Raw genomic sequence first — 25978 nt, forward strand, 5'->3', positions numbered from 1 at the left:
AGGAGTCCTCTCCCCTAACAGCATGCGCCAGTTTGGACTGATGATAGCACCTTCCTAGGGGCTTCCTTTTCGCTTTTGCTAACTGAAGTTATTGAAAATATCCTTAATAAAGGGCCCAGCCTAGCAAGTTGTGTGCACGCATACAAATACGCCTCCTGGTCTGCCTACTTGCATGCATGCAGCTCATTTCTGCAGCTGAAGCTTGGGGTTGCATGGAGAAGGGTGACTCCTAGATGAGGCACTAGCCAACAAGGATCAGATCAAAAACTGAATTAACTCCCCTTATTCTCATTTGTGAAACTGCCATTTGTGAAACTGCCTGGATTCAAATGTCATTTCTGCTGGTTCTGATCTCCTCTACTTCCTGTACAGGACCAGAACAAGCAGACAGCACCTCACCAGATGCTGGGATCTGGAAGGGCCTCTTTTCCTGTACTTTAATCCCCAATTAAAAGCTATGTATTAATGACACCCAGACTGTTAGATTTTTTTTCACTGTCTGATGCAAATTTTCTATCTGTATTAGGTAAAAGACTTAGATGTGCCTCTTACTGTAGTCAAAATAAAACATCGGGCAGCAAAGGACTTGAGCAACATTCAGAAGAGTGCAACTGGTATTCTGGTGTCCTAGAAAGCAACTTTGAAATGAGGGAAGCTTGAATGTAACTAGCTGAGTTCCAAATCTATCAGGAGGAAAAGGTGGAGCAATTGGAGAAATAAGGAGATAATTATAAAGTACAAGAAAGATACTTGTCACTAACATGTTTAAAGCTAGGAAAGCATACACTGCAGTGTTTTAGTTCTAGAGTCCAGCTACAAAGCTTGATGAGATGCAGAAAATACCCACAAACAGAGCTTGTAAAACAACTGTGGTAAGTTCTATATACTCAGCTTTTCTCAGAGAAGAGGTGAATTGATACTGATATATAGGGAGCTTCACAGATAATGGAAGCTGATAAGAACTGTTCCCTTCAGCTACAGAAACACCTAACAGATACTGTGATCTTAGAAAAAAAAAATAGATAAGGAACAATGTAATAGGAATTGTACTTAAGCATCAGAAGAACATATTACAGGTTTTTTCTTCACTGTACTTTTTAAAATGAAGAGTTTATCCCTTTATATAAGCTATGCAAAAGTGCTCTGCAATTGTTCAGAGCAGGTGAAGCCTGAAAGCTACAGGTTCCTGGTCGGCCCTTCCAGTGGGCTGAACTGCAGCATAAAACCAAATCAAAATGCTGACAGGATTTTCATTCTGGGCCTCAACCCGTGTCTTTGGGACCTGCCTGCTGTGTGTAGTGCTATGGGATGCTTGATGTTTTAGTGTTTTACCTCCTGCTGATGACTCCCTCCAAAAAAACAGTAAGGCGGACAGGCACATATCCTGGAGAAAGAGAGCAGCCTTGCAAAGACACAATCCTCAAGGTAAACAAAAATCAGAGCTCCTAATGTCATTACAGGGGCTCAAGAGACTGCACTGGAAGTGCCTGTGTAGGACATGTGTGCAAATGGGGTTCGTTGTGTAGCAGGCTGAACAGCCAGCAGCAGATATCCCCTAACAGGGCCCGATTCCACTTGCCATTCAGGTAGCCTGTCACATCAGAGGAGTATGAATGTCACCTTTAAAATTCAGAGCAGCTTTGCAGTGAATGAAATGGAAGGTCACACCGTACACACACGGTGCTTTCCAGGCAGCAGCTTCTAGAATCACAAACCTGCTCCCAAACAAATTAGATCACAAAGAGCCGCTTAAACAGAAACAGAAATGCTAACTGTTCCAACTCTGGGGAAAAAGAGCAACCCATCTAAATAAATTGACAAGGCCAGAGAAAAGTCTGGCTGGCACTTGAGGTAAAGAACAATTCAGACTGCAGGTTTGTAATCATTTGCTTTCTGGATTTGAAGGTACGAATCCCAGCATGGGCAATCTGCAGCTAGCTTGCACAACTGCAAGGTCAGGATGTGGATGGGAGACGGCATGCTGAGTTCAAACCAGACAGGCAAAAAACTGCCCTACCTCTCTTGATAACAGACCGAAGAAGAACCGGGCTGAAGAGGAGGAACAGCAGCGCAGCCTTCTGAAAAGCTCAATACCAGCAACTGCTCTGCTTCCATCCTCGCACTTCGTCTCACGCTTTTAATTCCATGTCACCTGTCTTTGGCTTCTGATTTGCTTGTCTGTGCTTCAAAAGCCTGCAATTTCCAGCGCTGCCCTCAATTCAAGCGAGAACCCATAGTGATGTTAATCAGAGCTGCACGGATGACTTGAGAGGACCGATGTTTTCCTAACTGGAGCTCCAGCAGCAGACGCTGGTTTCCTTGGCAGAGCTCTAAATGGAGAGTATGTTCACATTTTCCAAACACACACGCTACTTACTGGAAAATGAGTTGATCAAAGCTCAATTGGTGTCAAATTGATAAAACAACTCCAGCAAAAACCAAGAATGGAATGTTTATTTTTGTTAATTTTTAAACAGGATGTCTCAGTTTTCCTTTGAAATCGCATTTTACCGTTTTCCTGAGCGCAACTTGAATTTATTAACTGTTTCATTACATTAATTTTTGCTTTTCTGTTTTGCCAAGAGGCTCAAATTTCTGCTGCAGAAAATTACTGAAAATGTTCCTTCGATCACTGAAGGGAAAAAGGAAGTTTTCAAAATCATTTTCCAAAAACTGGTTAGCAGACTGAAAAATTAATTGCTTCCATTCTAATTCCGTTCTAATTACTTGCATCACTCACACATAGCTTCCACACCCTGATACAAGCCTGATCAGTTGCTACTGGAGAAAAGCCCTCCTTCCAGCCAGCACCAGATTACAACAGGCACACAGCAGCGCCCTGCTGGGATAAAACATTTTCCTGGCAGGCCTGACTCAAGTCCTGCACAAAATACACACCACCAGCAAAATGAGGCAGTAGAAGTGAATTTGCTCCAAATGATGGTTCTGAGATTATTTCTGCTCCCCATCTTATTTACCAATTTGCTTCAATTCCAAATTTGTTTTTCCCCCTCTGGATTTATTGTCACTGCACCTGCCTCAAAAGGAGAGCAGAAAAGTCAGCAATCAAAGAACAGAAGTGCTGATTAGTTTGGCTTTGTGTCACCCTAATTAAAATGGTGTCCTGCAACTCACTGCTACACTTAGTGAACCACAAGACAGCCCTGTGTTCTTGCTAAACCAGTGAGAGGCTTCAGTGGGAGGGAGGAAGGGACTCCTGCTTCCCTCACCATAGAAGCACAGAGCCTATATGTTATAGGGGTTTCTCATTCTGTACAGTTTATCCCACAGGAATTAAGTGCTGAGTAGAGTCTAAGGTAACAAAACAAACAGCCCACCCATGCATTTCTCCTCAGCTTCCAAGATGAATTTAGTTAGATTTTGAAGAAAGCTGCAATTTCAATTTACAGCATGTTGATGACATATTCCACGAACTGGAAATTCAGTAAAATTTTTGTTTTGGATATGTCCAAATGTAAGGAATGTTTCCTTTGGAGTCCATTGGCATACGCAGGCCAACCTGAGACTTGAAGTTTTCAGGTTTCCCTTACAGGAAAATGTGCCTTTCCTGAAGAGACTCTTTTTCTTTTCCTGGTTGGGTCACATCTTTGCAGCTCACTCTGGTTGCAAAGCCCCGCTCAGATCTGGACCCAGGTCTTCTGAGGTAAAGAGCTGCTGCATGAATACTGTCACACATCTGTCTCTAGAAGTCTCATCTGCTTTTATGGGAGAAAAGCGCTGCTTTTACCTTTCCCTGCCATATGCTGCTTTGTGCTTCTCGTGGAGCAGGCAGTCACATTTCTCTAAGCAGATTCTGCCTCAGAGCATTTAATCTGTTTAATACGCCCATGGACATTTTAGAAGCTCAGATCCTTTTCACCCAAAGTCACAACCTGTGCTAACACGAGCTCTTGGAAGGAAGTTCCCTGACCTCAGCAGACCTAGGGATGCACACAGGGACAGCTTTGTCCAGTGCAGGACTCCAGGCAAGACTTGGAAGCAGAGGCCAAGTTATCTCTTAAAGAGTAAAGGCACCTGTCTTGTCTTCCAGCAGCCTCTTCCATGGCTGAGCCAACCTGCTGTTTCCAGTCCTCTGTCTCCTTATTTCTTCACTCCTGGCTATCCTTTACTCTGGCTCCTTACCTTTCTACTGGGGTGAGAGAAGCTGCCTTACTTGTGTCATGGGGCAAGACTCTGCTCCCCTCCTGCTGGGCATGTGTTGGGTGACAACCCGTGGTGGGGACAACTTGAGGAGCACAGCTAAAGCACTAAAGGACCCCCACAACTCACTTTTTTGTTCTCTTTTTACAGCTCTTAGCACAGTATGTTTTTTCCCATGGTCAGACAAAAATAAATTCCTCGCTGCAACAATGGACGAAATGCAGGAGAAAAAAAGATCTTCGGAGCCTAAGACGTGTTTGTAACAAAGCTACTGGTGCTTTGAAGTGGAGGAAGGTATGTGAAATTGTGGAAACTAAGCTAATAGATGTTGTTCCCTTGATAAAGAATTGCAAAGTCAGATTTTCCTCGGCTGTAGATAGCATACAAAAGAATGGGGAGAAATGCTCATGCAATTTCATTAAAAGAGCCAGCACTCAACAATAATTCTTCTATCAAATAATCAAAATTAGCTTTCTGTTGTTGAAATTCTGCACAGACACACAGGGGAAATTAGCTGTAGCTTTCTGTTCATTTCTCTTTTCAGTTCTGTCTAAGACTGCTGGCTGCAGTTTAAGAATTCAGGTCACTGAATTGCTTTTTGAATTTGCATGCATTTGAAATAATCTCACTTTATTAGGCTGGCTTATGCCCCGGCCTGCTGTCAAAGTGGCTGCCCCCTGCCACTTTGGTTACTACTTCTCCTCTTGTTACTCATACAGCTGGGTTCGGAGCGCTCTGCTCGGGTCGCAGCCAGCAGCACAGCCCATGGCACAGGGCAGGGATGGAGGTGGTCTCTGCCCTCCCTCGCCACAGCTGTTTCTGTGCCTTGGGGAGTCCTGCACTGGCACTGCATTGGCTGCAAGGTCTCACTGCACCACTGTCTTAGGGTCTGCATAAACAGGGAAATCAGCTGGAAGAGAGGTTTCAAAATAATTCTCGACTCCCCGTGCATGTGCTCTTCCCCCGTTTGAGCCCAGCTTTCTCTCAAATGTAGGTCACCCCACGCTGAACTGCACAAACCGCCACGTGAAGGGTTCTGCTCAGAACTGAGCAGCTCCCAGAAGCAAGGCAAAGCCAGCTGGATCTCAGCAGCTTGACTCTGTGTAAGAGCATCCACAAAGGAGTTCAGGGCACTTAACAAATCTGCTCTAGAAAGTAATTCACGTTAACCCTCCTGAGAGCCTGGCTGTGTAAACACTTACAAACTGGATGTGCAGTTCCTGATGAACTGCTCTGCAGAAGTTGCCCTATGTGTGCTCTTACACCATGATAAGGCAGCACCCACCTGCATAATGAACCTTACGTCTGTCTTGTGAAAGCTGTGCCACCTGAAATACAGTTAATGTACAACAGTACTCCCTTCTCCCTTTGTCCCCCACAAGCCTATTTTAGAGTTAAACATGTACACAGGGGTTTATTGCAAGAAAGTGCCATATGGAAAGGGATATTAATTTTATCAGCACAGAGCTCTTTGTATGGGGTGGTTAGCTGACTCTGTTGTCTTATTACCATCTTAACAAACCCCTAACTGGGTCAAATGGCATACAGTGAATAATGTTATCTGATGAATCTTATGATCGTTAGCAAAACTTGAAATAAACTAAGTTTATGATGCTCCTCTCTCACTTCTCACATTTATGTGCCTCTACAGAGCTCTGCAGAAAAAAAACAGTCAAGCATTGTGCATAGCCATGAAAGGGTGTAAGAACTGTGCAATTCTGAAGCACAATGGTTGTTACTTATTGCTGCAGACTGAAGTCCGAGCCTCCTTCTCCTCAAGTGGCAGGAGTGCTTGTATCTGGAGCTAAAGCTTCTGCACTCAATTCTCAGTGTCCTGTCAGCTGGAGCTGACAGCTGTGACAGGGACAGATTCTGGAAGACTCTGGACTGATGACATTCTGGAACTGTTTTCTGTCAGCAGCGTGGTCTGGTGGCAGGTAGCTACCAGACTGCCCTCAAGGCAGGAAAAGTCCCCTAGCTTTAGAGGTATGGTTGGTAAGTAGGTCGTACTTCACGTAATTTAACAGAGGGTTGAGAGTACTTAAAAAGATGTTTGAATGGGAAAATACTATCTGAGCTGGTGTTTTATTTTGATGCTGATAGCAAACAGCTGAGAGCATGGCTCTCTAAATCCAAAAGCAAGCTGGTAACTTGGGGACCCATGGATATGGGGCACAAATATATTGCATTTCCTATCACTCTCCCCTCTTGCTTTTGCTAAAAGTCTCCTAGCTCACCAACTAACTGTCTGTGGTATTAGTGACCCGGCCCAGCAAACTCACACTCTGCAAGGTAGACAGGGGTTGGGATCAACTGATGTGATCAAGGTTATTTTCAAAGCCAAAGGCAGGTCTCCTGAGATCTCATCACTGCCCCCCTCCTGTCGAGATATGTCAGGCTTTATTTTCCTTCCAGACTTGCATGCGAAACAGTGCTTCCGCATTCAGACAGGGTTGCCAGTTCACCTTAATTAAGCTGAAGTCATGTGCGCTCGCTCATGGTGAGCTGCCAATCGATAGCTTTCCTTAGGCTGATGCACCCTGAGTCCGGGCCTTCAATTCCAAAGAGAAAGTAATTCAGAAATTGAATTCCTGCCTAAATTTGAACTCCTACCTCAAAGACACCTGTATCAGGGCTAGACTGCATTGCCAGGTGTGGCTCACCGAGGCCATTTCAGACAGCCACCTCAAAGAAGACAAATCATATCCTAGAAATGCCTTTTTTTCTTTGCTGACTGTAAAAGTCAGATTTGGGTCTGCACACTGTACAATGGGAGAGCATTTCAGGTCAGAGAAACACACACAGTAGTATTTGAACCCCAGCCCCCTATAAACAGTCATGTTTATGGGTTTTTCAGGTGAGCAGAGAGGACACAACACAGGAAAACCTGTGTTTTCACTTGTCAAGCATCGATATCAAAGCAGTTCAGTACTTGGATAATAAGTTTTCATCACCTGTGCCTTTATCAGCAACTGCAACTAAGAGACATATATATATAGCCCTGTGAGCAAATCTGCTTGCTCATCTCACACGTGCAGATCTTTGGGGGTTAATCACCTGCATAAACAAAATTGGGACCTCAGTGTGGATGCAGAGTACGCTTTGTGCTGAGCACAGACTGCTTTATTTATACACATTTCAGTCCATTTCATGTGATTTTGCATGGCACCTGCCACAAGGGAATAGGTAGCTAAGACGTGTTCAGGCTGGGCTCCACCTTTGCTAATATTATTTTCCCTGTAGAAGAGATGAGGAACTGAGGCACGTTGCAAAGGCATGACAAGGACAAACAGGGAATCTGTGGCAGAGCTTGGCACAGGTCCCAGACTTCTCATTCTCAGTTCACCCAGCCTAACACAGGCCAGTCCCACCTCTGTGGTGGCGGATCCCACAGGATCAGCCATGACTTAGACAAGCGGGGTTGCAAACCCAACAGAATTTCAATTTCAACTGCAGAAGAGTGATCACGAGCTGACAAACAGGGTGCCCAGTGAAAAAGTTTGAGAACAGCTATTTTGTGGCTTGTATGACATAGCTTTTAAAACTTCTGCCACTATAATATTTTAAACAGGCACTCTTGTGCTGTAATAACATTATGTAATAATATTTAGGCTGGTATTGTGTTGCCTTAGATTTGTTTTTTAGCATCTGCAATGCCTGGAGGAAACGCAAGGCATTTCTAATCCATTAACTGAGATCCCTGGACCAAAATCCATGCAACTGGCATTCAAAACATACATATTTCAAACCCCTTGGAGTGAGATATTCCCAAAGAAATTGAAAAAAAAATGACTTCCTCTGGCTTCAGAATGCTCTTTCAGCTCCCAGCAGCGACTTTTGTATGGATGGTAGGGAACCTCATGGCAGACATCTAGATTTAAAAATCAGAAAATAATTGTCTCCCACTATTTTTTGAACGGATGAGGGAATTCTGATCTGACAATATTCACAACCCATATTGTATTTACTTTCAGTGAACATTGGAGTGGTTGTGTTTTACAAGTGCAAACACTTGTGAAAATCTAATTTTAAGCTTCAGTGATCAGCCCAAGCCAGATTCACAGCCAGGCAGGAACAGAACCACGCAGTTTACGTACCTGACACATCACAAACAGGGCCTGCTCACAAATGCCTGTCATACAAAGAATCACTCACTGGAGAAAGGAACAAATCAGTTAAACACACAAACACTACGAAGAATTTTACAGATTGGTCAAGAACAAGAGGAGATTTAAGCCAGGGCTAAAATCATCATTAATCAGTGATCAGCCTGATTTCCTCAAGTCTCCATCTTCAGGCTCTGAGCCTACGGAGAGCTATGCATGTGGTTTTCTGCAGCCTGAGGAGTAATTTAAAATCTGAAGTTACTCAAAGAGAGAGTTAAGCAGGGACACAAATCACTGCAGAATCAGGCCCTAGTCAATTCCTGGAGACTAATCCTTTCCAGTCTTTAAAGAGCTCTGCAAGTGCAAAACACCTGGGAAACCTCTTCCCCAGCCACACGTGGCCCAGGCAGGATGCCAATATCAATTCCCATTAACAACAGAGGTTAGGAGGATACATCAACATGCTCTTCGGCAGAGCGATCAATGGAGCTGACAGCTCTCTGGGGGCTGTGCCCTTCCTGCTGCTGCAGTACCCGTGTACCAGCAGGAAGCAATGGGGGCACGCAGATCAGCATGCACCTGCCCCTCTCCTTCCCCTCTGCCTAGCCACGGGCTTTCAGACTGCATTTGCTGTGCAAAGTGAATGCCTCACTGCACCTCCAATCAAGCAGTACTGCTCCTGTTGCTTCAAGGGATGGGGGCTCACTTCTCATCCTGTCTCTCTGCTGCTTAGCAAACTTAGATCACACTTCCAAATCCCCAGTACAGCTGCTAATCCTGTAAACATCTCTCCTGTGGCTGGATGGACTTCCTTCTCTCTGCTCTTTAGGTTCCTCACTGCAAAAGGAGAATACCAAATGGACCTATCCTGGCAGTGACAGAGCCCTCTGAATCATTTCATGTCCTCAGGCTGGAACTTCTCGAAGACACATTGTCATCTAGGCAGAAGGGAGTCAGTGAATGCACTACTGACTTGGAAGGAGGCTCCCACTTGCTTCCATCTTGAATACAGATCCTAAGCTGAACAAGAACCAAAAGTACTGTTCTACTTCAGTTCATACTCGGCTTTTCTGTGCCTCTGTCCCTCTCCCTCAGGTTCCTACAACAGTCCCCTTACTTTCAGAGAGAGCCTCAGCTTAGTGCAGTATTCCTGACTTCACTAACAGTCACATGCTGTTGCACAGCTGCTGTGCTGCTGCTGCTGGATGGCACACATTTCAGTAGAAGGTGAAGAAAACACTTTATAAAAGGCAGGGATTTCCATGGAATCTCCCAATTTCAGTAGGAAATTGGCTCTTTAGGGAAATTCCAGACAAAGAATGTTGAGCACAGCGGGGTGGGAAAGTGCTAGAGTATACTATTTTGCAATAGTAGAGGATGTAAAGCTAGTAACAGGCAGCTCTCGATTTAACAGGGATAGCACTAGGATTTTCCTCTGAAGGTACGTGCCTTTTATATAGTGTAGGAACTAATACTTTCTCGTGTCAGCAGAATGGGAAAAGGAGGGGAGGAGGGGAGGACAGTGCCAGAGCTCTGCACCAAAGGGCATGTTATTTCAGTAGCTCTGTGTCACCTCCTGACCTTATGTTGACATTTTGCAGCTGCATGTGGAAGGGAATTTCTCCTGGCAGAGAAGAAAATGAGGTTCTTTTTCCTGGTTTGGAAAGCAGAGTTGTGAGAAGCAGCTCTCCCCCTTGACCATCACTTCAAGGAAGCTGTCCCACAACAGCACAGGTATGGAGGTTTCCATCTGGCTAACCTTTCCTGCTTTCTTCCATGCTGAAAATGCAAAAGGGCTACGTACCAAAAGGCTGCCTGCAAGGAAATGCCCCAGATGAGAGATCTGATTCATGGTCAAGCAACATCACAAAGCAGTTCAAACATAGTTCTGATGAAGTTGTGGAAAGAGAGTGCTGCCTTGTGCTTAGAGAGTTAGGAGTTGAACCAGCAAGGTTTATTCTTTGTAATATCCCTGACTCGGGGCAATCTGGAGCAGGTTGGCTTTACCTCCCCATGTCTCAGTTTCTCTACTGTATAATTCCCTGCAGTAATGATGACTTTTATTGTGATTTCTGGCAACTCACTTTGATCCACATTGTGAAACCACCAGCAAGGTTATGTCTGCAGCTCAAGGACTGCAGGAGGAGAAGACAGACCCAGCTAGCTTCAAACTTGCTCACTTGGGAACTGGTACCATCCTAGCTGTCAGTCTTACCACCAGTTAAACACCCATGGATTTACGTAATTTCACAGCAGTTTTGGGAACTTCCTAGAAGTTCTACATCACTGCTGGCAAACAGTCTCTGCTACATTTTCCATGAATTTTAGTTATGAATGCAGCTGTGCACAGAACAAAGGACAAGGAGCACGCAGCACCCTGTTCACCTGCATACGCAGTCACAAAAAGCTTCAGGCCAGGAAGATGAGCAGTGCTGACCATCTAAAGCTGAAGAATTTGAGATGAAATCAAGCTGCCCCATCCTTGGTTGTGTCTGACATTACATTTTTCTAGGAGTTAGTTCAGTCTCATTTAAATAACCATGTGATAAGACTGTTGCCACATACACTAGGGCCTCATTAGTGGCCAAACTCTACATATTTAGCTCATAACCTTTTCCTCAAGGGTCACACTTTCTGGTTTGAAGCAGGTAATGAGATGCACAGAATACAATGTTCCCCACATAAAAAGCCCCAGAGGCACTGCACCCCTTGCTGGGCTGCCAGCTTCCTCCCTACCCCCTCACCCCATTATCCTCCTCGCTTTCTGCATTGTACTCAGACTCGTGCTGACCTTTTTGATTCTGAAAAGCAACGGAAACACATGCAGCTTTAAGCGATGTATAATAAGAAACTTAAGAAGTTAGACTAGGACTCTGAAATGCTCAGTCCACAGCTCTGCGGATATTTTGTGCATGACCTTCTTTAAATCACTTAATGTCTTCATGTTAAATTTTTCTGGTCATGACCAAGTGGTGCCCTGGTCCCTGGCTACACAAGGATGTTTACAGCACAAGTTATGCCTTCCCCAGGGCGGGACAGCATGCTGACATGGGCCACTGTGAGCTACTGCAATCCAACAATACTCTTTGGTTAACTTTAGGTGTTTTAGGAGGTTTTTTTGCAACTGTTCCATGTCTTTGTTCGGCTGCTTGTTTCTACTGAAGGTATTTATAGTTGGACTCTAATGGAAAGCTGGACAGGTGCTTTGTGGTTGTGTTCTGCTGATGGTTTTGCACAAGAGATCAGAAAGCACACAGACCCATGAAGATGCATTATGGTCTGCATTTCATTATGCATTGACAGACCAGAGAAGATCCTTCTTCATCAATGCAGCTGCCAGTTTTTGTCTTAAGTTTAAAAAATTAATACCATTAACCCATGCAGTCATACCCAGCCAGCATCTGTGTAAAAACAGGTCACACTCTAACAAAGTCCTCATGCTGAGAGATGATTTCTGCAGCAGAACATTTCAATGAAATACTGAGATTTGCTTGCAGTACTTGGTGGAGGTCACAGCGTGGCCTACTTTCTCTTGAACCTGGGAGACTGTGGGTATTTCTACATTCTGAGCTAAAATTCAAAATGTGGTGAATTCACCAAGATGGCCCTTGTGGGGTCAGACTGATCTTGGAGCAGGCAGAAATATGTATGTGAGAGAGAAAGAGCAGAATGAGGTTTTCACCGATCTTCTCGACTGAATGGGTCTCCTTGTAGGAGCTGAAGTCGGGCAAGGAGAGACACAGCAGGATCTCCTTCAGTTTACAGCTCCAGCAAAGGAATGAAGGACCATCTCTGGGGAGAGGATGCCAGGGCAGCAAGTTGAAGAAAGGAGACCTTCAAGCCTTCTACTTACCAATTCTGTCCAGCCTGTCAAGAGCCACCGTTTCAAAAGCTCGCCTCATCATAGGATACTCTTCCAGCACCTCATTGAAGTTGTCCACTGAGAGGGAGTAGAGCCGGCAGTAGGTGTCAGCTCGCACGCTGGCTGTGCGCCGGCCACGAGTCAGCAGACAAATTTCTGGAATGAAAGACCCAGCCTAAGAACATGGGGACAGAGACTATCAACCCCACGTGACAAAACCTGGCACTGTTGCTCAGCAGTCCTGTCTGCCACCCAGTCCCCACTCAAGCTGGACTCTACCGGCTTTCCCTTTGCTGAAAGCAGGAACAGTAGGAATGTTCTCCATATGCAGTAACATTTAAGCAATAAAATACCAGGGGGCTCAGTTGTGGCAGCTGCTACATGCACCCGCACCTCAGGGATTCCGCTGATCTAATTAGCCAGTCAAGTTTTGTTATGGTGGATTATCAAAGATATCACTTGTGCATTCAGAATGGAGAAGCTGTCTTTCTCCAGCTCCTCATGGGCACTGGGAGCAGAAGGTCATGTCGTGCCCTCATTGAAGTTAATTCTCTCCCTAGATTTGCAGTAGAGGCTCTGTGCTGACCTGTGGCCCTACTGCCTGTTAATAACTGTGATCCTCATACTCAAAACATTTGTCTTTTCAAAGATGCTTGGAAGTTACTTGCAGATCTGTCACAAGCTTACAGATAGTCAGGATGAACCAAGTTAGTGACATTCACTCACTACCAACTCTGGGTGCATTTCCACTGAAGTTAGGTTCTCCTAGGAGGGTGTTCAGCTGGTTAGAGAACAGAAAGTCCTTGTCTCCAGCATAAACACCCCATTTGGGCATGCTGCTTGAACTTTCAGCACAGAGCTCCTGAGGCTTGCTTTTCCACTGACTGAACACAGAGTCTGGGCACCTAAGACAGGCACTTAAATACAGATGGTATGACCTAAAGACAGAAGGTCTTGTCACTGACAGCATACTTCTCTGTGCTGCTGAGTGTTAATCTATCAGTACCATACTGAGGACTCACTCTGGGTCCACCCCAAGGCACTCATATAGAAGCACTACAAAGTGGTGCGTGATTTTTTAGGCTGCTTTCCTAAGGAAAAAGTGCTTATAAGACAGTGCTATCTTTGAATGTGTGTGGAACTGTGTGCATATTATCCTTACTCCAGCATTCTAACTCCAAATCTCAGCAAGCAAACCCAACTTGCTTGTGATGTGCAAAATCTCTGTACCAAAGAGCCAGCAGGTGGGTGCAAACTGGTTTTCTTTGCAGGAACTATGAGTGTAAGACGAGGATTTAAAACAGAATAGTCCTTATAGAAGGGTAGGTTTCGTTCTATCCCGTCTCAGTAGACAGTAGTGCATGTTCAGCACTTGTACTGAAACTCACATCTCCCTGAGAACTGTCTGTCCTGGAGCGTCAGTGAGGTCTCTGCAGGGCTCTGACAGCTGTGTAGTCTCTGTGTTACTCTGTTAGTAGTATCCTAAATCTTATGGTGTTTTCTGTCCTTGTACTAGTTTCACTGCTGCTGACACATTATACCTGCCTGCTGACCTTCACGACATTTTGCTGAGCCACAGACTGGGGAGATGATGGACTATGTTTTTCCCTCCATGTTTATACAGTACTTCATATGATAGATGCCAGACAGTAGGAATAGGCAACACTATAAATATGCTTGGAAAACAGAGAATGCTCCATTTTTTCTCTTTACTTTCTCAACTTCACAGATCCATCAGTTTGCCTGGAACGGAAGAAAATGAAGCTACAGGAGCTTAGTTTTCCTTCTCCACTTTGTTATTATTTATAGTCCAGACTCCTGCAATGCCCGTAAGTCCCAGCCACAACCCACTGTACAATTTACTACATGAGAAGCTGCAAGACAGCTGAGATGAACAGAGGGTGGACGAAGAAGTGGCTGAGGTATCAGTACCACATGCTGCTCCACCTGTGTATCCAGGACAAGTTAAGGACAATATGAACACTGGCAGTGGGCCTCAGTGTGAAAAGGTGATCCATAAACACGCACCTCCAAAGTAGGAGCCATCTGCCAGCTTGGTCTCCTTGTTGCCTTTGGTGAGGACACTCACCACCCCGTGCTGGATGAAGTACATCTTCTTGCCAATGGTGCCCTCCCGAATGATGTAATCCCCAGGCTGGAATACCTCGAACCGCAGCTTGGTCAGCATGGATGTCACAAAGTTGGGATCTGCGTTGGCAAAGAGCGGCATGGAGGCAACCAGCTTCCGGCAGTTGAAGTTTATGATTTCCTGATGGCACAGTGAATAAAAAGAGAAAGAGAGGGTGGGGAAGAGAGGTGGGAAGAAAAGATGGGACAAGGAAGCAGAAAAGGTAAGTTTAGTCAACATCTAATAACATAATGACATTCTCCCACTTAGATTAAAAAATTCACACTGTACATTAAATAGTCAAAAAAGATGCTGTGCCATTAGGCTGGCTCCCCCAGTGTTGGCTAGAATGGGCCTTTGGATGCTCACAGCACATAGCAGTGCTAACTGAAGCTGATAGTTTGACGCCATGCTTCACTGCTTTCATTCATATGCTTTCCCTTTGAGCAGGGACAAAAGAGTGATTCCACTCATCCTCCCAAATACATAAAATATATCTCTTCCTGCAGAAAGCTTTGGAGTGTATGAGAGGTGCATAGCAGTGGTAAAACTGTGCATGAAAAAGCCCAGAGCTCCACTCTGGGAAAATGTTATAACTCACCTTGGCAGCCCTATGTACTCCATTGCCCTTGCTTGACAATGAGATATTAAACAGCACAAATGTGCCACAGCTCTCAGAGAAATAATTATCCTGGGCAGCTGGGAACAGTGTCAAGAGGAGGGAGGGAGAGGTGCCCACCAGTCACTGGGGCATGGGCTGGATCATCAACCTCAGCTGAAGAAAACCCAATTCAGCTGTTCAGCTGTCACAGAGCAGACGGGGACTGTGCCTCTTCCTGTGGCTTGGTGTCACTCAGAGGGTATGACAGCATTTTCCATTGCACAGGAGCTGCTCTGTGCCATGTCAGCTCAGACTCAGAAGGCAGCAGAAAGTGATATTGAGTAAATCACCCAGCACAATGCTCCCCAGTCAAGCATAGGAGGAGGATCTGGATGACTGGAGCAGGAAGAAGGAGGGCAGGGGAAGCATGTGTCTCCTCCTTACTGAGACTTCTCTTCCAGGGTTGCCCTTTTAGACATCATGCCATTCTCAAAAATCCCAGGGTATTTATCCATAGTATTGACTCTGCAATGCAAGGTAAAAGACCCTTACAGTGCACAGGAATGAAGGACAGGAGCAACTGAAGGAGGGGGAGCTCAGCAGGATTAAGATGCTTATGTCTGTTGTACAAACAAAAAGGGGAGAAGATTGGAGATCAAAAAGTGCAGGAAGGGGAGTGAAAATCATCTCACATCCCCACCAGAATCTGCTGGAGAGATCTAACAGTGCCCTTAAGGACACAAAGGGGCAGTGGGTAATTCTGTGTGCTGTATAGCCAGCCAGAGGTTAGCCAAGCTCAGGGAAGCAAGCAAAGTCTTTCCTAAGAGGGTTCAAAGCACATGGCTGTCTTATCCTCACCAACATGACCTGTCTTGTAACATGCTGCTCCTCTCCAACATTGCCATGGGCTCAAGAGGTAACCATTCGTGAGATGAGCACATGCCAGGGCCTGAATACTGCACTGTCTTCTCTGCAAACCATGGGGACAGGACAGTGCACAGCTGCCAAAGATGGCAGGAACATCCACCACCCTCACCTCTCGGAGGGGCTCGCTCAGCTCTCCCAGGATGCTCTCTTCATCAAACATCTTCCCCTGGTAGCGGTGCTCATAGTAATCATGGATGCGCTGCCTCATGTCTGCAGGGAGCTTGTGGAAGGACATATACTGCTCCACTTGCTTGTACTGCACAGAAGAAAGAAGAAGAAAGGGAGTTACCAGGCTGTGTAACAAATGGCACCCACGTGGGGACAAATACATACCACAGGATTCCCATACCTGACTCTTTCACACCAAGCTAGGTTGGCCAAGACAGGATCAATTACCTTAATGCATGGCAAGTTTGCAGACACCTTTGTTTTATTTCCCAAATAGATGCCTGATGTTTTAACCTTAATCTTATCCTCAGCCAGTTACACCACGAACGCAGCTCCTCATTCCCTGAGTACTGTCCTCACTAACACAGCACAGAGGAAGATCTTGGAGCAGATGCCTGAAGGGCAGGTAAAAACAAATATCACATTTACTTGCATGAAGCTGCACCAATGGCCTGCTTTTCCTCTCCTCTGTGTTCTCACCTGCCCACTACAAACATTTTTCTTTCTCACTTAGAGCTGCACAGGTCCAGATTTTCTTCACTTACTGCTGGATCCCCGTTCCTCCCCGCACTTATGCTATCTAACCTGCCCGTATTTCTGCCTAAAGAATTGCATTTCCATCCTGTCGTTTAGAGGAGAATACAAGGGCACGCTGTCTGATGCCAGAGCAATGTTTGGGGATGAGTGGTGCTTTCTATCAGTAACTGACACCTCTTCAAGGGCACAGGACTGCAAATGGGCCCACTTGCCCTGTAGGTGCTGCAGGGACAAGGTGTGTGTGCTGCAATGCTCATGCCCCTTCCTCCCGGTGTGCAGTACAGAATATCATTCGTACTAATAATGCTGACGAGAGGACCACACACCCCTTTTGCCTTCCTTCTCTCCCCCAATAAATCTGTCCCTGAATGTCCCTTTACTGCAGCTTGTGCTCAAGTGCCTAATTACCAAACTTCTGCTCATTACAGACCTTCCCTGCACATCAGTGTCACTCAGAACTCAGTACAGTCTGTGCTGGCACTGCCTTGCATGCTAACAACTTGATCTGCACCAGAGAGGAGAAGGAATTACTCGGAGAAGCCAAGGTAGCAGAGGGGACACTCGGGGTTTCCTGGCATTTCCAGAGCTTTTTGTCTGTAGCTTGCAGCAAAGGAGCTGGCTGTAAATATTCATGATCACTATAGCATGATCAAAGTCAAGCGAGTCACCACCTCCCCACAGGGAGCTGAATTGGCAATGAATGCTGCACTTTATTATTTGGATTGCTGAAGTTCTGGAGAAGCAGGCAGGATGCTGTAGCGGGCTGTGCTAGGTGCTGCACAGCCTGCAGCTCATCAACAGGGGAGGCAAAATGAGTGGAAACCCTGAGTCCTGAATTGGACCCTATGTATCACACTGCAAAAGCACCACAGGAATGTTTTATCCAAGAGCCCACTGTCAGAGCACCAGGATACCTGTGAGGGTACCCAGTGGCACAGATACCAGCCACCAGCCCACCAGCCCTCTCCTCCCCACCAGAAGCACTTGCTATCAATCTCCAGCTGATCTTGGCTTTGTGGGAAAAATGCCCCAACAAGCACAGGTTGGATGGGAACACTCAGGACTCTCTGCTTACTCACTACTGTATATGGATTTATTGCTTTGTAACAAAGAGCAATAAATAACCGCCCTGCAAAGCCTCTAGGGCTTGTCAGATTCTCCCACACTAACTGTTCCCAGATAAGGCTCTGTGCAAAAACAGGACAGACTTACTTCCCCAGAGTGAAAGGTTTTCCTTCTGCTTACGAATTAAAAATGTGCCTACGAAAGAAAACTGTGAGATAAGAAGCCATAATTCTCTGTCACAGCTAAGCAGAAGGACACGTCTCTGCTCTCCTGTCTTTGGCAGTGCTACCTCCCCTCACCCCGTGCCAGAGGGACACGCAGACATCAGTGGCCTCTCTGAGTTCAAATGGAAAGACTCATTAGGAGTTATTTAAATCTTTCTGAAGACAATCAAGTCCATTTAATTTCGAACTTATTTTAAGACTGTTTTTCCTTGAATAAGCCTTTGAGGGAGGCAATATACCAAAAGGGAACCACTTAGAATCACAGAATGGCCTGGGTTGAAAAAGACCACAATGCTCATCTAGTTCCAACTCCCCTGCCATGTGCAGGGCTGCCAACCAGCAGACAGACCAGGCTGCCCAGACCACCAAACCAGGCTGCCCAGAAACTCAGATGAGTATTTTTCCTTCTAGAACCTGCAGCTCTCCCTAGCTGTCTCACCACTCCCCTCCCTCATACCACACTTCACTCACAGTCCAAGGAGAACTAAATATTTTTAATGTCTTTCATGCCCTCAATCTCTGTCATGAGTCCTTCTTTCTTTGGCAGTAATAAATCACTGTCTGGAAAAGCTAGACTATTTCCTCACCCTATTTCTGAATATGAAAAAGACGCTGCTTTATGGAAGAGCTGCTCCTACCCCAATCCTGGCACAGGTGCCTCTCTGAGTCCTCTTTTGGTCCTAAGCCCTCACTCTGCAGAGCTTCAGAGAAATGCCATTTGCTGTTCTTGCAACTGGGTTAACTCAAACACACACACTTGCACAGAATGCTCACCAACATGGGCACACACACTAACCTACTGTAATGAAGGTACTTGGGATGCTAGCCGCCCTTCACCCAAAGATAAAAGTACATTTCCCACACAGAGTTGCATTACTTCCAGGAATGGGCTGAAGCAGCTGTGGGATGGACTTTAATCCTGCTCCCATTCTCCACATCTGACCTTCCTGGAGGTCAAAAGAGATGCACTTGTGTAAGGAAAAGGGGAACCAAGCAGAGTAATGCATTTTCAATTAAGTGAAATATTATGATGCTCTGACAGCATTTCAAATGCTGTATGGGAATGGCAGTATGCATCCTGAGACTGGATTAAGATACACGTAATCAGCCATGATGTACAGCTCTGCATCTCTCTTAAATGGATTTGTGCTTCATAAGGGCAAAGATCAAGTGACAAGATTCACCAGATGGAGTGTCTTGATAGGACACAGTTGCATCTTTGTTTTATTTTCTCTGACATATGATTAGGAGTAAAACAGCGCTGCCATGTCAGCTCCCCAGCGCTTAGTGGTCATCAAAAACTAATAAATGCTAAGTTCTGCTTTTTGTCTCTTAAGCCATTCATGCTTTCACCCTCAGGATCTGTTCTGTGACCATGAAATCTCAATGTGATCCATGCAATGTGATCAATTCTCATGGAGTCCAGTGACTCTAGGAGAGAGTGGTTTAAGGGAAGAAAATGGAACATTTGTAACAAATAAAATCGGGCCAAGAGTGCTGGTGCAATCTTTGCTGATTTCCCTTGGCTTGTAGCTTACTTTGTGTCAGCTTTAGAACACAACATTTTGCTTTCTCCCTGATATTTTGCCGAAGACTGTACTGGATGTAAGCTAGGAGTTTATCTTGCCAACACTTCAGCTTTGGGTGCTATTGACTGCTTCCTACAGACCCAGTCTCCAGTTTGCAAGAAGCTTTATATGCATCTTGATTCTGAGCTCTTCCAAACACTGGGTTAATTTTTGCACTGCAGCGCTAGCTCAATTTGCTACAGGAGGATGATTTTCAAGTGCTGCATGTTACATGCTGAAATACACTGCATGCTTTTAACTCTACTGCAGTGATACCTTCAGAAATGATCTCATGTAGACTCAAGCTCTTGTTCTGTTATGAATACCACAGACACTAGCAGAGAATTTTCGGAGTTTTCCACTTTCTGTACAACATTCATTACAATGAGGAGCCTCTGTTGCTGCCTCTCCTTGCTGTTCATCAGTAGCTATTCAGGCAAGGATTAAGCTTCAGACAATCCCATGTCTTGGTGGCGAGATGTCAGCAGGGTCAATTACAGGCTTGATGAAGCAGTTGTTTACCTCCTCCCATTGGCTGCATTACTGCAGTGGCCACAGCACAAGCAGGGAATCCCACCATGGGTGCTGTTCAGCACACTGCAATGAGCTGGCTGCCACAGTGCCATAAGATGTGGCCCTGCTGAGCTGCAAGTGATGGAAACGTCCATGAGTTTCAGGGGTCTCAGGAGATGAAATCCCAGAACTTTCAGACAGACCTGTTTGCAATTACCTGTTTGCATTTAAATTCTGTGGCAATGCCTGTTTGCTATTACAGGTGCTCTGCCTTAAGCTTTAATCCTTTGCCTGATGGCAAAATTCTGCAATTATGAGTGTACTGCGTACAAACCTTACACCATGGCCACAGAAACAGCTTGTTTTCCACAACCAACCTGGGAAAGACCAGCATATCCTAGCATACATCTGCAGCCCAGCACAGCAGACATTTGGACATGACCAATGGATCTTTTATTCTTCAAGCACTGTGAAATCCCTATCACAGGACATTCTAGAGATGTCAGGTCACGTTGCTGGATCCACATACTTGGAAGCATGGTGGGGGAAAAAGAGATCAACATTACTTTCATCAGAAGAGAAAGACAAGAGAAATGAGGTAAAGTCTACCAGGAGACAAAGGCTAGAGATGTAGGAAAGGGAACAGTGAGTCTGATGTGAAATCAGAATTGCCGGGAGCAGCTTTCTGCCAGGAGAGGTGGCTCAGCAGGGAGCCTGAGCTCTTCACATTGTGATGTATTTATTTATTTATTTATTTATTTATTTCTGGTTCAAGTGCCAAAGTGAATTTCAAAACTGATAATGAAGTTTGAAATCCCACACTGGGATACAAAGAACTGCTGAGGCAAGAGCACTTTCCTTTCCGTGACAACACGCAGCGCTCGTGCGTGCACGAACATACTGCTCAGCCCAGGCTGTGCTTGACACTGCTTAAAGAACAGAGCTATTTGTCTGGCTTCCACTCTCAGAAAGAATTAAGATGTCAAAATCTTAGCTACAATCACTTTATCTTTGATACAGCAGACCAAGACCAATCCTCAACGTAGACTTGGTGACAGAAGGCAAAACTACAGATTTGGGAGATTTGTGTCTCCTTTTGTGAAGATGTCATAGAAAGGTACCAAAATGTCACCAACTTCTGCATGACCACTGGGAGGGCACTGTCTGAACTCTGTATGTCAGCCCACTCAGCCAGCTATGTTGTCTGTGGGGTGCTATTGCTTGGAAGATGGACACACTCCTGGGTGCTGAACTGCCTGCTTTGTGACAACTGATCACTGCATGGGTACCTGGAGGATGTTTTACAGTGTCACTGTAAGATGTGGGTAAGCACTCTTAAGAAATAGGACGTTCATCACAAAATATTCTTCTGCAAAAAAACAAACTACTTGACTCCAGTTCAGTTACAGCCATAAAGGGGGGGAAATTCCACTGCAAGATGTTTTTAGAAGAAACCATTAGGTTTTCATTCAGAAAGCATTTTCGTGCTATAATCAACCCAAGATTCTCTAATGAAAACAATTAAATAACCTTAAAACAACTGACTTAACAAACATTGTTTGCAACAGCCTATTAACGATTCCTTATAAGCATTGCCCAAGGAGACTGTGGATGCCCCATCCCTGCAGGCATTCAAGGCCAGGCTGGATGTGGCTCTGGGCAGCCTGGTCTGCTGGTTGGAGACCCTGCACATAGCAGGGGATTGAAACTAGATGAACACTGTGGTCCTTTTCAACCCAGGCCATTCTGTGATTCTGTGATTCTATGAAAAAGAAGATGGATGTGGTATCTGTAGGACAGCTACTTTGCTGTGCTGGGCACACAATCCTGAGCTGACTGGCCTACAAAGCTGCCAGAAATGCCAGCCCTGATTACAGAAGAACCTACCTGGAGGCACTGCCTGAGACACTGCACATCAGCAGCCCTTGCAGCTAGAAAAAATATATCACATAATTTCTACGCCTTGTTATCTAACCCAAATGCTCTGATTCACAGTAACGTGGGACATAATAGCTCTCAGGCCATCTCTGAGCAGACTTGAGGTAATACACAACTCATACAGTCATAACCGGATAAAGCGAGGCTCTCCAAACTTTTTTCCCATTAGGAAATTTGATTAAATTTTCCAGACACCTCCAATTTCTTGAGCGTTGCATGCTTCTGAGCCTCTCGCATATCACCAGAAGAGTCAAGGAGTTTCACAGCCTTCCCACCATTCAAAACTGAGATGCTAGCTCAGGAAGGAAGAATTCTACATAACCCCTTTGGTCTCTTAAGAACCTGGGGAATGCCACCTGAGGAATCAAAGACATCAGCCAACTAGGGAATAACACTTCAAATGTTGTCCAGGCTGCTAATGAGTGGGAAATCTCCCATCTGACAGTTTTGTGGCAGAGCACATGTAGGAATAGTAGCAGTCTTTACCCACCTCAGCGCTAACATAGCAGCTGACATAAGTTATCTTCATAGGTCTGTGCCGTGTCACCCCCAAGGTAGCACTAGCTAAGCCAACCTTGGAGCCACCAGAATTAATATAACTTCAGTGCAGTGCTGTGCTTGGGTTAATTAGCTCTGCTTAGAGAAGGGGAGGAAGGGGAGCTAATAAGCAGGGCATGCTGCCAGGCTAATGTGATTATACTCTATCCAGGACCCCAGCTAGGATCTCTGCACTGAACTCCTTGCACACGTTCACTGGGAGCCAGTTCAGAAAACTGCAAAGCACAACAGCCTAAAGATACACGAAAGGTGATTTCTTCAACAATTTCAGATGCTCTGAGGAAAAGGAGAAAGAACAAAAGAGGCACACAGTAGCCTAGATCATGGCCATACCCTCCTAGCTTCTGACAAAAGCAGATAAGGGTTACCCGCTGCCACCAGTTAAAGCTGCACCTGGGCATTCAGTAATACTTGGAAGATTTTCCTTGTGTGAATTTCTTTAAATATTCTGAAGTTCATTAAACTTTGGGCCTTTTCAGTGCCCTGTGGCAGCAGCTCTAAAGTTTAATTACTTACCAGAAGAAAAAAATCCTTTCTTAAACCTTCTGCCTACTAAGACTCTGTACTGCTGGTCCGCAGGGAAGGGCAAAGACTGACTGTGCCCAGGAGATGGATCCCCAGCTCCCTTTGTAGCACTGAGGCACAACAGTGCTATGGGAAGGACCACATGAGATCACCAGGTTCAAACCCTCCCCTAACATGAGTCCTTCACTTCTTCCTTGACAAATACTGGTCCAACATTTGCTTTGTCCTCCAACAAAGACTGTATGTTCCATGTATTATGCTTCAGCCTTTACAATCACTATTTTTTTCCCAATTGCCAGCATCAAAATCCTCTCTGGTGTGTTCAGGCCAATGACAGCAGGATCAGGACCAAAATTGTTGAGAGCTGGCTTGGACAGCCAGACCACGGATGAATCTGTGCAAGAAGGGCTGTGATAATGGTGACTACACAGCTGTTTCAGGCATTGAGAGATCATGAGTGCTTCTGCAGGATTCAGAAAGCAGTTCTCTCTTTAATGCTGCCCCTTGCAATTGTGCTGCAGCAGGTGATTATTAAGAATAATGATATGAACATGTGAGTATCTCCCCAGTTTTAATTTGTATTTTAAGAACGAGAAGAACTGGATAGATTATTAGGGGAAGGGGAGCAGGGGTATGAATGTGGAGAACAGAGAGCTCAGGAGAAAACCAGAGACAGATCTTGTGTAGAAATGAGGCTCTGGCAGGAGAGATTACAGCTTTGCTGGTCTCTGCAATGCTGACAGCAGCAATTCCTACCTATCATCAGTCATTCTTCTGCATGTACCTGAGAAGATAATGCGGGAGAGCCAAGCCTCTCTGCAGGATGCCCATTACTGCCTGCATCCTGCTGCGATGGGAGAGTGAAGCCAGAGTCTCTCCCTGCTTTGTTCCAATGAGCAAGGCTGCAGTAAGCAGCACCATCACCACTCCCAAAAGCCTCAAGGTTACAGAGCCAATTGGAGAGGATGAGTGTGTGTGTTTGTTTGTGGTGACTGGATATAAATATTAATCCAATTGAGCTGTAGGATTAGAGAAGGAAATTAATAGGGCAACCTGCACCAAGAAGGAAAATAACTTGCACACCAGCCTAGTTTGCTCATCTCCTGGGCCCAAAACACTCTCCTTCTCTTGTGAGCCACAGTTAATGTAGATTGTGTGGCAATTTTACAGTCAATGACAAACTTACGTGCTAAGATTTGAACTCATCCAAGAATAGCTGAAAGGGGCCTCAAGCCTCTACTCCTGCTTATGGACCTCCTCTGCCATTACCCAGCTCTGGCACTCGCTGGAATATGCAGCAATTCAGCCTACTGATCTAGCAGAAAACAAAACTAAGCCAGAAGAGAGAAATCAGCTCAGCAGAGAAGCATGAGGAGTGGTGCACCAGAGTGAATTTGCACAGCTGGGAGTAGAAGCACGGAGCACTGGGTGAGAAGAGGTGTGTGAGGCTTCCCCTCTGGTCAGAGCTGTGAGATTCACTTACAATATGCTAACTCTATACCAAGATGTTGGGAAATTTTTCTATCAGATGCCTTTGGGACGGACTGGTAATATTTTCCCATTGTACAAATGTAAAAAAAAAAAGGACAGCATTTAAGGGTGCAAACGTATTTTTTAGCTAGACACTAGCTGAGAGACAGGAGTCATCTCCTGAGCCTGCTATTGTCTCTGCTGTGTGACTGCAGGCAAATCATTTAGGGCAAAACACACCCTGCAATGCAGGACAGAACTTCTAACTTTGCCACTGGGACTGGAAATAAGACAGCCATTTCAGAGTGCCAGAGCTAACGAGCTATTCTGACTCAGAGCTTTTTAGGGATGGCACAGAGCCATGAAGGCTGTGCCACTTCAGTGCCTGAGCTGGTAGGAGAGCTCTGTACCGCACGGGACTCTCCTCTTCTACTCAGGAGCCTTGGCACTACACTGATTTGGAGGGTTCAACTTCTATCTCCAATATCTTCATGGTTCCTATCAACCCACCAATCCTCTATGGCCTCCTTGCCTTGCAGAACCAGCATGGCATGAAGTTCAGGTATCTCCTACAGGAGGACATTTAGACAAAAGAGGGAGTCTGTCCAAATGAATCTAATCAAGAGTGAAAGACGGGACCAAATCACGTCCTATTTACTGAGACAAGCCTGCTGTTGAAGCCAACAGACAGCACATGTCTTATTCCCCTTCTCAGAAACCCTGTTTGTACAAGAGAAGAACAAGTTGGCTTGGCAGAAAAAGATCAGCCTGAAACTTCACTACAAGCTCTCTCCCAAACCTTTTCTTGAAGGTTACACAAAGTAAAGTGTCTAGCTATTCCCTTCTGTCCTGTTATTATACTCATTTCTGCCACTCCTCTCCCTCCCCACTGCCTCCTTCTTTGGCTGCTCCTAGAACACCTGATAAAATCTCTGCAGCCAGAGCTGCTGCTGAGGTGAGATGCAGAGCCCTGTCTGCAGCCTGAAGGTGTATTCAGCAACAGCCTCCAAACTGCTCTGTGCTTCTCCCAGTCGACCCTGCCAACTTGTTGAGATTCTTTGCTTATAATATGCTTCAACAGCCACGTTGTCCCATGAGGACTGAACTAAATTGAGTCGCAGGGCTGCAAATCACGAAGCGGCCTCATTTTAATCACGGCTATTCAAGTGCTAAGGAATGCAGAAAGTAAATACATATTTGTTTTTAGACCATCATTTGTCCCATTTGCAAGAGGAAATTGAATGTACTCAGTCCCTGAGGCTTTGTTCTTAAGAGAATACCTTGCGAAATGAACCTGCTATAACCACTACACATGAAATGTATCCTTTGTTATCCCTGTATCTATTGCTTTTGTCAAAAAGCTCCTCTCCCAAATCTATTAACCCTCTTATTCACATCTCCACAATCTAATCAGGCTTTATTTAACATTTCACACTTCTGCCACCCCAGCTGCAGTCCCTGCTGGCTTTCTGGTGACTGGTTTCCCAGAGCACTGACTGGAATCAAACATCTACAGACAAGTTCTGCCCTTGTCTCCAGACCTGGCTGGGGAAAAAAATTGCAGTGTGCTGTCTTGCAGGTGTAAACTTGGCTGCAGCTCGGTTGACCAGGTGGCTGGATTTGCAAA

The 25978-nt window shown here is 45.4% G+C and overlaps 1 protein-coding gene across 2 annotated transcripts in view; it reads right to left on the minus strand.

Moving 5' to 3' along the window:
- HCN4 (hyperpolarization activated cyclic nucleotide gated potassium channel 4) overlaps window positions 1–25978 on the minus strand; it is a 100491-nt gene that overhangs the window by 5307 nt on the left and 69206 nt on the right. For both annotated transcript variants that reach the window (XM_085234031.1, XM_085234030.1), the window contains 3 exons: window positions 15895–16041; window positions 14158–14398; window positions 12121–12285 (listed from right to left, as the gene is read on the minus strand). In XM_085234031.1, the coding sequence (XP_085090157.1) occupies window positions 12121–12285; window positions 14158–14398; window positions 15895–16041 (553 nt within the window). The remainder of the gene's footprint in view (window positions 1–12120; window positions 12286–14157; window positions 14399–15894; window positions 16042–25978) is intronic.

The sequence above is a fragment of the Meleagris gallopavo genome, chromosome 12 (genome assembly GCF_905368555.1).
Source record: "Meleagris gallopavo chromosome 12, MGAL_WU_HG_1.1, whole genome shotgun sequence".
Classification (NCBI taxonomy): Eukaryota; Metazoa; Chordata; class Aves; order Galliformes; family Phasianidae; genus Meleagris; species Meleagris gallopavo.